We start from the raw sequence: 13458 nt of genomic DNA, 5'->3' as shown, positions 1-13458 counted from the left end.
ATCAAGCACATGCGGGAACACATGCTATAGAAAAACACTTTGAATTCTCTGTATTTCTCTTTTTATGTGTTTGTTTTGCTGCCAACTCTTTCTTTTCTTTCCAGCTACGAGACTCAAGTTTCCCAGAGTTAACTTTACGCTTCTGTGCACAGTTTCCCCCCGAAAATAGACACCAGAAGCTTTAAGCATGAGAAACTCTATGCATCATGAGACCTTAATACCACCTCCCATTTATAGATGGTTCAGACCACTGGTTCAAACTACAGAACTCCACTTTAGAGTGAATCCACTTCAGAGGATTTGGTCTGATCGGAGCATAAAAAAACCTGGCAGAGATAATCTGCAGATTTGCTTCGGCACTGCTGACCTATATCTGTGTCATAATACAGACGCTGTGATGAAGCGGGGCATTTTGGGTGTCTGCCGGGTTTGTGGTTGAGTCCCGAGTCGGAGCTTTTCTGGCCTTGTGGTTAGCATGTCTTCTTTATTTAGGCTGCCTCCTGCTCCTCGGCGTTACCACCCTTACCCTGACGTCCCAGTCTGGCATGTGTGTGTTTGCCCAGAGTATCATTTAGCCGCCTGCAGGCCTCAGACATCACTCCTCCTTTAAGAATGGCAAGATCCAGCATTTACCCAAATTTCCTACTTCACAAAACGTTTCTGACGCGACGCCAGTTTCCATCAAATTCAGCAAACAGGGCTGTCATCGTTCTTTACAGGCCGCAGGCTCACAAATGAGAAGGTCTGCTCTTGTTTGAGCAGACCATCGTTTTTGTTGCTGCATGTTTTCATTTGTGCTGCACGGCTCCAGTGTGGATTCAAGCGTGTGTGAGAAAGATTTCAGCTCATTGCAACATCTTGAGTGGTTTTTAGGTTTCTTTGTTGTTCATTGGAGGAATCTGCCTCATGCTTTGCAGACATCATGTAGTAATTTGAGTGTTTGGAGTGTCTCATAAACTTTAACTGCAATCACAACAGATTTGAGTTTTTTTACTGTCTCCTATTCCTGGAAAAGATGAAGCTGCTGAATATAATCTTATTCATAATGTACGTACATATACAATATGCACAAAGGACACAGAGGAGAAGAGCATCAGAATAAATAGTTGTTGCTGGTGAGATAAATATGCAGATTTCCCTGCATGTGTCCTGTATAGAAGTTGTGTGTGAGTGTGGGGAACTTTTTGAACTGGTTTGTGTTTCTGTTGTACAGACCTTTAATTCTCAAATTCTGTGACTTTTGTTCTTCCTGTTTTACTTTGAAAGGACTGGCTCTACATCCTGTTTTGGTCTGTCAGTGTCACAGCTGAGATCAATAATCCACGTGCTCCCTTCCTCCGTTGTTTCAGTTCACTTGTTCACATCCATTGTTTCCCAGAGTTTCTCCAGTTTGGCTCCCTGTGGTTTCTGGGTTCGATCTTTTTAGTTTTTCTGGGTTTTGTAGTTTTTCTCTCTCTGCCACCTGCTAGCTAAAAGGTAAGCCTGCTGTTTGCTAATCAAACCCACCATCATCTCTACTAGCTTAGTCCCAGTTGTGTCCAGTTCAATGTCAATCCATCACTTTCCATTTAAAACTACAGCTGTCAATCCCTAGTCATTAGGATTCATCCTCAGGGGACCATGATGATCCAACTCTCATAGAAATCCATTCAGTTGTGGGATAAACCAAAGTCGAGCTATGCTGCTACAATAACAATATATCATCGCAATTTTATTGCATTCCATTATTGATGTGCACCTACATGTGAACGTGTGTTAACGTGTGTGTGCAGAACTCCACTTGCATATCAAAACTTGCAGGAATGTTTCTACGGGAAAATGTCTCCAGGGGACACAAAAAAGAGATGAACCTGCATGTGTTGATGAAGTTGTTTTCTTATTTTGCATTTGTCTCTCGGCCACCTTATTTTTGAACTTATTAAATATTGTTCCTCACTAGTGAGCAGATGCCAAGTTTATATTAGTCAACAGAAACACTGGACCCTCCCTAATTCCAAAAGCTCATTGAGTCAGACCCTCCCTGTCTCGTAAATACCTTTCTGCTTTTATAGTTTGTAAAGCAGCAACAATAAATATCCCTCATGACATCACCCCGTCGTTATTACATCATCAGGGTTATTTCCTCCGACCTGGCTAAGCCCCTCCACAGCCACAGAACACATAATACTGTGAGGACTAAACCGATTTATGTGTAAAACCCAGAGCGCCACTTTTACTTAGGCACTTATTTGTAATGATTCTGTGTCTTTACTGCAGCCATAATTAAAAAACTGTTATTTCTGTCAGCAGTGCATGAAGCTCCGTGTGCAGAAAATGGGCAGTGACCATAAAATGATTCTTCCCAGTTGACCCAATTGTACATCCAGTTCTCCGGGGCTCGTGTAAAAATAGCCGTCAGCCTCAAATGTGGAGAACATTCACGGTTCTTTTGGCAGAATCCGAATCCTTCCACGTGGTCGTTAGGCAGAAACAAGGGGAGTTGAAGCAGGTTAACCAGCGGTTCAGTTAGAGAATAATACAAACAACACAGGTAGTTTATCACATTGCTGATTAGTCCTCGAAGGTTAACTGATAAAAGCCACAACCTTCAGGCTGACTTCTCTCTTTTCACCTTGATGCACAAGAGTCCAAGCCCAGTTTCTCAAATCACAGCTATAATTTCCATTCCCTTCACATCAATATGTCTGTGTCTTCATCATGGCTCTCTCTGCATTGCATGATCTCTGGCTCACATGGTGTTTTTCATGATCGTAGCCTTTTGTGCAGACTTGCTCTTTGGCATCAGTTCTGTTTGCTCTGATTCCTGTGGATGTGGAGGGAGTGTTTCTCAACATCTATTAGAAAAAGATGAGGCAACAACCATCGTCGGGCCTCAGTGTTGTTGCAGTGTTAGGAGCAGCCTGTAGGAGGCAGCGGTGATGCATATCTGTAAAGGTCACGTAGTGAAATGATCATCTTGGAAGAATCTCAACATGTAAAGACAGATTTGTGCGTCTTTAGAACTCTGATGTCTGCGTTGTGTTGTTACTGTGTCAGGATCTGGCTATTTCCTGGCACTTCCACATGCATTAGTCATGTGTATAAGAGTTACATTTAGTCATTCACACTATAAATGTTTGCTCCAAGGCTGCTAATGCAAAAAAGAACAAGTTAACAGAGGAGATCTCTGGTTGAGGAAGGATGTACGTCACTGTTTTGGAGATTTGTCAATGAGCAGCAGAGAAGAGCAGATGTGTGCCTTGCTGAGTGAGGCCGATTCAATCTTTTCCTCTGCAGTCCTGTTTTTAAGGCTGACACGTATCTTTTGCTGATTCAGATAAAACAATTCCGGGCTCTGCAGCAGAGTCTCACTGGTTTTGGCAGATTTCTGTGTGAGGAGGTTACTGGGTTCAGCTCATTAGATTAATGCATCCTGGGAGGAGCAGCCCTAATGTAATGGAGAGAGTGCTGCCCAGGCTTTTTGAATGGGCCTGAAAGTAGTGTCACATAAATAATACAAACAGATTTAAAGGGGAACTCCGGTGAAGGAAGGACAGGAGTCAGAGGGAATAGGTTTTCATACGTCTGACCTGAGATGGCACATTTTTAACATATAAGCATTGACTTGCATTGTGGGTATCGTAGTATTTCTTTGAGTGTCAGGGTATCAACCTTCACTACTTTGAGTTTCTTGTGTCTTAAGCTTGTGTTTAGTCTCTTGTGACGGCTCTTAGATGTTGCTCACAGTGCTGGAAAGTTCTTCTCATCTCCGTTGAGCATTTTATTATCTTTCAGCTTCTTCAGCTCACTGTGGAAGTTTAATATTCAGGAAAGTTACTGTTCTGGCTCACTCTCATTAGTCCTGTTTCCAACAGCAGCAGCAGGCAGCTGTTTTCAGTCATAAAAAGCTCAGGTGAAACCACGGTGCTCAACCTGCTCAGCTCCAAACAGCCAAAACCAAATCCTGCCTTTAAAACCCTTTTTAGAGCGGAGCCGACATTTCCTACTCCTAGCAATGGAAAGTGATGTTTTCTGAGCATATGAGAATGGAAACCATCTCAAGTAATAACACACATTAACATTATGAACGTGCATATGAGCACAATATCTCCTTAAGTTGATATTTACTGTCTTTACTTAGTCCTGATACTATTTGCAGAATTCCAAATCCTCACTTTGCTGCTCAGTAGCTGAGTGTGTCAGCTGCTGATGAAATATTTACATCAGCTACTGGAGAGAAGCAGAAGAAAATCCAGGGATTTGTGATATAATTTAAATTAGCCTCACATGAGACAAACGTGTATCCTTCAGCAGACGGCCTCGTTTCAGGGGACGTGTGGAAAGTGCGACGTTAATCAGGTGATTTACAGATGGTTGTTAGGTCTGTCCTGGTCGTCCTATGACGCATCAGGCTCCATGGGTCAAGGGAAGTTAAACACTTCTTTTAATGTGAGTGCATGTAGATGACATCAGACAGATGACTGCATCGCTTGTAATTTCATTGTCAAATGAAAGAGGAAGGAGGGAAAGAATCAGACATTGTCTGCAGCAGTGTGTGTCTGTGTGTGTCTGTGTCTGTGTCTGTGTGTGTGTGTGTGTGTGTGTGTGTGTGTGTGTGTGTGTGTGTTGACAAAGCATGCCGAGTCAGAGGAATGACTGAGCTGTGAGAGCGAGGGAGGGCGAGAGCCTGCTGGGAGAGAGGGAGGGAGGAGGGAAGAAGTGAAAGTGACAAGCATGAGTGAGTGAGAAAAGAGGGAGAGAAGGCGAGCCAGCGACGAGGAGGAGGCAGGAGGAGAGAGCATCTCTGCATCCCTGTCTGCCAGCAGGAGGAAGGAGGAAGGAGGAAGGAAGAGGAGTGGAGGAGTCAACGCCCTGCTGCGAGTGAATGAGCAGTTCTCCGCTCCGTGCACTCATCCCTCCATCTCCACACAGGAGGACACGACTCAGCTGAGATTTGTTTTCAAAGAGAGCAGCTGTGTCACAGGCGGAGCGACGGGGAATCTGTTTTTGACCTATCAGGGAAACCTGTCACTGCACCTGTTTTTCTCCATGTGGACGAGGTAAAGTCTGAGAGATCAAGCTGCCTGGAGCTGAAATTCAAGTATTAGGGGAAACAAGTGAGCTCCTTTTCTTCCTGCATGGTGGCTGTGAGTGTTTGGTGGCACTATGGGATGCACCACCAGTGTGGTTCTGTTGGAGGGGCTGCGCTCCATCCTTGAGAGGAACTGTGGCTACATCAAGGGGGCGATGGAGCTCGGCGCTCTGGAGGAGGAAGGGGAGACGCTGAGTCTGAGGGGATCTCAACTCTGGAATCCCACCACCGCTCTGGTAAAGCCCACTTCAGATGATTCTTTCTGTGCTGTCGTGTATGTGGGTAATTTGTTATTTTCTATCTAGTAATCAAGTTGTATTTTTAAAGTTTCATGCAGTTGTTAGCCAACACCATGACTGGATTTCCCCTCAACTGGTTTTACTCATTTGCTTTTGTTGAATAAATTAAAACTACCCTCACTCCTTTTTTTGCACATAAGATATCATGTCCCTTTTGAGATTGGAAACTAGTTGCATAATGAATAATTCACAGATCGAGGGGGGAACTCGTCAGATTAAATATGAGTAACTGCCCACACCAGCAGATCTTTGGCTAATAACCCTTCTAATAGACTCCCCCGAGGACGTACATTCAGAAGCCGAGCGTATATGTCAGTGCCCCTGATCACACAGTTACTGGAGACGCACATCAAAAGCTTAACATTTGGCTGGAAGCACATGCAAGTCTCTGGATTTGTGCAAGTTTGCTTTCAGTGAGCAGAGAAAGTAAAATCCAGGTTTTGAATGTATGCCCTGCTACACTATCTTGTGAAGTTAGCTCCATTAGCCAGCAGCCTGACCTGGGTTAAGTCAAACAGATATAATGGACAATCAATAGCGGGGGGGGGTGGGGGTGGTGGGGGTGGGGGGTGTTAAGCAGGGTTGCTAGTGCACGCTGAGTCAAGGACATTCACCGGAAGCCATTATCACATTTGGGATCCAGGGTTTCCTTTGCAGTTAGGGTTGGCCTCTCTTAACCGCTGCAGTGGCAGTGGATTATATCTTCCTATTAATTTCCAAATTATAACAAGTGAGTTTTAAAATGGAAAACACAAGAAGCATCAAGGACTGAGCCTCGATCTCTGAAGAATTCCTCAAAATGTAATCTGAAGATGTTTTCTGTCATTTGAGGTCGTTTTTCATGTTTCTATACACTAATCATGGTGTAGACTGGAAGTTCTGCTGTACTGAGACAAACCTCTCGCTCACTGGTCCAGGACAAACTAGTGATCCTCTCTTTGTCAAACATACAGAAGAATGAATCTCACTGAGGGACTTTATGTTTATGTCTTCAGCTGATGTTGCTCTACAGTCCTGGGGCGAGCGCTCTGACGTCATCAGACCCAGGAAACTCCCGTCTCCTGTATCATATTTAACTTGTCCCATATGTTTTTCCATGTGCTACCTGGAGGAAAAGTCATTTACTGATGAGCGTACATGCCAGACCACAGATTGTTGTTTATTCAGTTTGCATGACGACCAATAGCTTGTGACAGAAGAGCATGTTTTGGATCAGGGCGCTAACTTGCATGTGATCCCTGCGTCTGTGTGTGGAGCATGTGAGTGGAGACTGAATTGGGAGTTTTTTCACTTGAGGCAACACCCCGACGCTTCTCTCTTCAAGGCGTCTGTTGCAATGGTCGGCTCCCAAACATGACGTCAACCGGCCCTTATGCAATCCTCCATAGACTTGTGCGATGCTCTGCGTTTATATGTGTGTGTGCGTGTGTCTGGGGAAGGGTGTGGAGGGCTTACATGTCCTAATGGCTCCAAGCTGTGTAAAAACAAATGGACGCCATCTCTCTCCACCTCCTCATCCCTCTCTCTCTCTCTCTGACAACTTTTTTACGTCAAGCTCTTACGCAGATGGCCTTGTAAAATCATTTGCACTGCCATCGCCCGTTATCCACACGCTCAGACACAAACTCACACATCCTCGTGGTAACGCTGGCCTGTGACCAGCAGCAGCAGCTCCAGGAAGCGTGATGGTGTGCGAGTGCCCCAGAGATGCGGGTGAATGAAACTGGATGACCTCAGCGCAGCCACAATCTTTGACAAGAGGCTGATTATCATGCTGAGCTGGTGACGCTGTCACTGAGGCCTCTGCAGGACGGCGGGGACGCTCAGCCGTCCATTAGAGACTGAGGCCAGGGGAAAGACAGACAGAAACCTGGACAGAAACCTGGATGGGATTTGTTTTAAATGCGTAAGCCCAAATATCCTTTGGAACAGACATTGAGTTTCCCCATTTAGTTTAATCTCTCAGCCTTTTCCAACACTAAAGAGGAATATTAAACGTTTCCAGACAGCTTGAGCATCACAGACCAATTGTTTTATAGCAGAACATAACAATTCTAATATTTACCACAAGTATCTCCAGTATTGCCTGCAGTGCAAAGTAAATATGAACTATAGTGCAAAGTTTTATTTTCGGAGGGTTTCTCCTCTGTTAAGAATGTATAAGGGGCACTAGTGATGTTTTTCTTTTTTTAAATTAATTTATAAGGGTTAATTTCTGATTGATTAATATTGCAGATGTTAGAAAGCATTGGATTTGCAAATGTTGTTGCATCTTTCCCGAACTGATTGTTAAAATGAGTGGGATGAAATCTTATTGCTGAAGTTAAATGACTAAAATGCTAATTTATGGTCTCGACTAAAATTAAACTCATTACGTTTTTATTTAAGTTTTATTTGACTTAAAATGAACTGGAAATAAGAAGGATGACTAATATGACTTTTTATCTCAGGGCTGACATCATCTCAAAATGGTTGAATAGGACATCTTTCCCACAATTCCCTGGGGCACCCCTCAGGTGTCGCCACACAAGGTTCATTAGTCTGTCTTGTCCCAGCAGAACCAGGAGGTGGAGGAGCAGATGGGGATGTTAATGTCTAGGATCAGATTTTACTAGTAGTCTGTTCAGGCCTTCAATTCAAAACACTGGCGCTGTGTCGGCTGGTTTCATGCTGGTCCGACTGTTCTGTCAAATTTGAGTAACTCAGGATCCAAAAGCACAAAATTCTCAGTATCTTATCATTCTGCCGTGGTCGAAGCTTTCTATCAGGCCTCAGCTCTGGAGAAACCCTGCTACTCACCAGCCACTGGGGCCGTTTCCTGCTTTTTCTTTTGGAATGAAGTTATTTCTCTGAATGGTACATTTCATCAAGTCCCTTTGAAGCGAGTACAGTTAAAACAAGTTATGCAAATTCTGCTCAGCGCCACACACATCCGAGAACCCTGCAGTACAAAGAGGTGAAACTACTGCACGCACATCCTTCCCCGTCTTTCTGCTACATGTTGTTAGGGGCCAATGAGGCTGATGGTCTCTGAAGTCTTCTTGACCTGTGGTGTGTCCTCCGCCTGACTTCTCAACCCACAGACATAATTGGATGAGTTATTAATCAAGTGGCTTGTAAACAGCATTGTGGTTTGGGGAGTTGTGTAATGCAGCATTAGAGACAGAAAAACATCTTCAGAATACACGATTAGCCTCATTTGCCCACAGTAATTCCTCACTGAGAACTTTAAATGCCATCGCTCTGAAACATGCACGCTGACAGAAAGACCCCGGCTAATCCAGAGCCCCTCTTTAAACATTAAACGGCAGAAAGAATGAGTGGATGGAGAAACAAGCGGCAGCTCCAACCGTTCCTGAAGCGGCAGGACTCTGCGTAAGTGTGCGTTGCTTCTGAGAGCCGGATAAGGGGGAAGTGTGTTTTCACAGATCCTGCTGTGGGAGCCTGCTGCAGCGGATACGGCGCAGCAACAGTACAAAGCATAGCGGAATATCAGCAGGGATTTGAACTTCATCATCATAGATAAAGTGTCTAAATGCCATTTCTGTGGTTAGATGTTCCAGCTGTAAGCTGCAGCTCTGGGATCCATAGGATTTGTTTTCTGTCCTATTGTCATCATGGGATGCGGCTCCAATGCTATTGTTATGTCCATGTCAGATAAAATAAAATAAACTGTAGTTATGGTGTTCTGTAAATGCAGCCTGTGTTAAAAGAGTAGTTTCAGTAATTAGGTAATAACATTATAGTTGTAGACTATGTAATATAAATCACGGTATAATTAGAATATGTATTCCGCTATAATCACACAATAACCACCACAATAATACGTCAAATTCAATTTTGAAAAGCTTAAATAAAGTTCTACTAGTGTGTTTATTTTCAAGATCCCGCCCAAACGAAATATTTTCCCCTTAGTCCCTGTGGATATTAAATCCTTAAAGTGAAAAACATGTAATCTAAAGCAAAACCTTTCTTTTGCATTTTCTCACACTTTCTGTTTTCAACTCACACACACACACACACACACACACACACACACACACACACACACACACACACACACACACACACACACACACACACACACACACACACACACACACACAGACAGACACACACAATAGGCAGGTGAAGCAGGCAGATGACGACATGCTCTCTGGGCCTCTCCTAAGTTTTTAATGGGGGAGTGGTTGATTGCTCCTCCATTCCTGCTCTCACAAATCACATACTGTATAGCACACACACACACACAGCTGCACAGCTGTCGGGGTGGGAGGCGCCCTACCCTCCTGATGAGAGCCAGAGAGAGGGAGAGGGAGGCTGGGCTATTGTGACTGAGTAGAGAGGGAATCTCACTGGAGCTCTCACAACCCACTCGCAGACTGCAGGCGACTTAGTGTCATGGCAGCGTGTGTGTGCGGTGAGTCCTCCACCTGATTCCAGGCTGCACCGGGACAGCAGCGAGGGACCAGCATGCAGGGCCGGGCAGGCAAAGCCCCCAAAAGGGAGATGGTGATAGAGTCTCCTCAGCAGTACAGGAGCCTGGCGGAGATTGAGGCAGAGGTGGAGGCTGGGTCACAGGTGGCAGCGGTAAGTCTGTGCTCTGCCATCTTATAAATAGAATTCAATTTTGAAGTTTTCCTCGTTTTTGGGGGAGTTTGGTGCAATGTGATCTGAGTTTTTTTTTTAGATTTCCTCTCAAGAGCAGCTTTGAAGATCTTTTAAAGAGGTTGGACGGAAATGGGAAATAGCAGCTTCAGGGTACAAGTCTCCTGGGGGTTGAATGTTGATCTTTTTTTAGGAAATGGAGCACTTGTGGCTCCCTTTGTTCATTGATGGCTCCTGAGCTGAGAGTCGGGGACTTTGACAAGTTGGCTGCAGAGTTATTTACTATAAAATAACTCTATTTTCTCCTGCATTTCTATAACGACAGTCGCTCTTATCCTGGTTTGACTGGCACTTTGCTCAGTTGTCATCGTATTTCGCAAAATGCAAATAAAGATCAGCTCACTAGTTCGGTAACAGTATTATTAAACTGACGGTATTTAAATTTCAACTTTACAATAATCTCCATCATCAGTTTCTAACGTATTCATGTGCGATACTTACCGGCGAGTCGCTCAGTTCACAGCTGTGTTATCTTCTGTCTGAATGGCCATCACCCAGCCGCCAATCAGAGCAGAAGATTTTCTACTTATCAGATGATCTTTTACGTCCATAGTGCTGAGAGATATGCAGGGATATTTACATTACGTCATCAGGAGGGTGGGCCGGACCAATCAAAATGTAAATCTGTGGTCAGACGTGTGTTTAATTGGCGTCGGCTTGTTATGTGTTCATTGGACGCAGATCAGGATCACATTCACGCCCAGTGGCCACATTCAAGTCTTGGTTTTAATATCTTGCTTACTTGATCATTTTCTTGTTCTGTTTTAACAACTATTGTGATAGTGATTCGAAAAAAAGCCAAATTCCACGAGGAGTGAAAATATTCTTTTGTTGCAGACGTACTTCAGATACTCAGAAATCCTTCAAGCTGCACTCGTACATGTGCCAAAAGATAAATCCTCAGGGAGCCAGGCAGACCCTACTTTGTCGTATCAGCTTTCCAGATTGTGAAGTATTTAAAAGTCAAAACTCTGCCTTAGTTCTTTTTAAATAGATCAAAGCTCTGTTTACTTGGGCCACACGTGTGTGTCATATGTGAAGATCTGTTTTCTGATATCACAGCCAGGCATTGTGAGGGCGGCAGCGCTGGTGGAATCCCGGGGGTCTGTTGTGTGGTATCATGGAGCTGATGTTTAATCTCTGCTCAAGCTCATTTATCTTTACCCTTGTTTTACAAAGCCCTCTCTGTTATAAAGCTGCAGCTATGAGGATTTACTCTGGAGTGGAGAGTTTGGACTGTCCATCTTCCTGCAGTGGGGAACGGTGTGAGGAGCTCTGGCCCATTCTTGGGGATTCAGGGAGCGCTGCAGTTTACAATCAGGTTTAGCATGTGAGCTCATGACTCAGTGACTGGTACAGTGACACACACACACAACCTCCCGCTCGTCGAGTGTCTCCTTCTCTCTTAACCCACATTCATGTCCGTCTCTGTGCCAGTTCCTGCTGCCGTAGATGTCAGCCCGTCACTCTGTGAGAGGACAATGGCGACTTGTTGTCCAGACAAAACCAGCACCCCAGATTCCCCCCATGCGTATATTGATGAAACTGTGGGGGTTAACTCCCCCTTTTGTTACGAGTGACACGAACTTTAAGGTGAAACACGGATTCACGATCTGGACTGATATTTTCTCTTTGCTCCTTCAGGTCAAGCCGAAGATCATAGAGCCTCTGGACTATGAGAATGTGCTCGTCCAGAGGAAGACCCAGATCATCAGTGATGTTCTGCGGGACATGCTGCAGTTTCCCACCGACGACTTCCAGGTGAGACAGAGTTGCTGAGCCCTCTGTGTAAATGTTTGTTCATAGGTCAGACTCGGACGGATCACCATGAATCTGGGGTATAATATGGTTATTTCATTTGGCCACTTTACGAGTCCAATATTTAATCTTCCGCTCTGTGTTTGGTCTCAACAAGCTCCTAAGATCTGAGTCTTTAGCTGCTCAATGCTACGATATGATAGCTTCAGCTGTGTCCTTGTATTTGAAGACCGATAGCATCACAGCGGTGTGACCAGAACGTGCCATTTCCAACGCTCCTTCAAATGCATCAATGCAAAGAAAGGAAAAACGTCCTTTAGGTAAATCAGGTTGATTTAACACAGCATTTAGGCAAATTACCTGTGAAACCTGTGTGTGAAATATACTTCTACATGTGCTGCATGTAATCGTTGGCTCTGCGTCTTCTAAACATTTACACGCTTCACAGATCTGTTGCCTGTAGTCAAAGGAGCTCAGAGACTGTGTCAACATTACATCACCGCAGTGCTGAGAATGGAGCTCAGCGGGGTCCACTCCCAGTTTGAGAGAAGGCGAGAAAAACACAAAGAGACTCAGGCTCACATGTTTGGCATTCTTCAAGTCAAATGAAAAAATAAACGAGAAGAAATCAAACTTTTAAGAACAAGTCTGGTGATATTCAATAAGTCTGACTCACCAATCCACCACGTAGCATCAATTATGAAATCTATAGAGCAGAGCTGTTCTAGGAAATTCTTTCCTTTCTTTTATATGAATGAAACTATGTATTTGTGACCAGCAGTGTAGGACCGCCTCCCTGTTGTTTTGCACACAATAGACATACTTGTGAATTAAAGTTTCCAGAGCAACAACAGAGAAAGTGCTGGGGCCGTAGGGTGGGACGTTTTACAGCCTACAGTCAGTTTTCACACTATTTCACAATCAGTAGATGATGAGTGGTTTTCATTACAAGGCCGTCTACAGTGCACAGCCATTAGTAACTGCCCTGTGTGTGTGTGTGTGTGTGTGTCTGTGTGTCTGTGTGTCTGTCTGTCTGGCCCCGTCCGTCCATCTGTCTAACCTGCCATATGTTTTACATCACTGGGCTTAGAGAGGAGAGGGAGGGAGTTGGCCAGACATGTGGGTCCAGCGTGTGCACGTGCTGCACAGATTCACACACATATGGACACATGCACACGCAGTAACGGGGCATGCAAAAGAGAGCGTGGCGGAAGGAGGTAAAACGAGGTGAAGCGTTGACCACCATAAATTTCTCTACATGTGCATTCAGGGAAAAGGGCATATGCAGTTTAAATCTGGGGCAAAGCTAAAAATAATATTTTATTTTAAAACAGGTTGGAATGAAATTGATATTTTGCTCATCCAGAGTCTTGAATTTTTGTAATCCTGCAGACACATAACTTTACATACATCGCTTTCATCGGTCAAAGTGAAAAGAGGACTTCAGAAGACGTCTCTCCTCCCGTCCCGAACCACTCTGCCCAGATATCTACATGTTAGTGAATGTAATTCCTGCCTGGCATCACACTATCTGCCCTGCAGCGTCACTGCCACTGGGAAGAGTCTCCTGTGGCCCAGTGGAGGCCCATCAAAGTGCTGGTTTAATGACTGTGAATGGAACGCTGCTAATTGGCAGCCAGCAGTTCTTCCTCACAGATTTTT

At 44.5% G+C, this 13458-nt stretch overlaps 1 protein-coding gene across 11 annotated transcripts in view; it reads left to right on the top strand.

The window, feature by feature from the left end:
* The window catches only part of dock9b (dedicator of cytokinesis 9b), a 38964-nt gene that overhangs the window by 2243 nt on the left and 23263 nt on the right, over positions 1–13458 (top strand). For 4 of the 11 annotated variants that reach the window (XM_035149836.2, XM_035149831.2, XM_035149830.2 and 1 more), the window contains exons 1-2: positions 4745–5307; positions 11683–11799. In XM_035149836.2, the coding sequence (XP_035005727.2) occupies positions 5146–5307; positions 11683–11799 (279 nt within the window). In that variant the 5' untranslated portion in view covers positions 4745–5145. Of the gene's footprint in view, positions 1–4744; positions 5308–9708; positions 9961–11682; positions 11800–13458 lie in introns of those variants that run through there. The other 7 variants (XM_035149842.2, XM_035149839.2, XM_035149833.2 and 4 more) reach the window with 2 other exon arrangements.

This window comes from Hippoglossus stenolepis, chromosome 24, assembly GCF_022539355.2.
Source record: "Hippoglossus stenolepis isolate QCI-W04-F060 chromosome 24, HSTE1.2, whole genome shotgun sequence".
Classification (NCBI taxonomy): Eukaryota; Metazoa; Chordata; class Actinopteri; order Pleuronectiformes; family Pleuronectidae; genus Hippoglossus; species Hippoglossus stenolepis.
The sequence above is the reverse complement of the archived record's forward strand: the minus strand, read 5'-3'. Positions and strand labels throughout refer to the sequence as shown.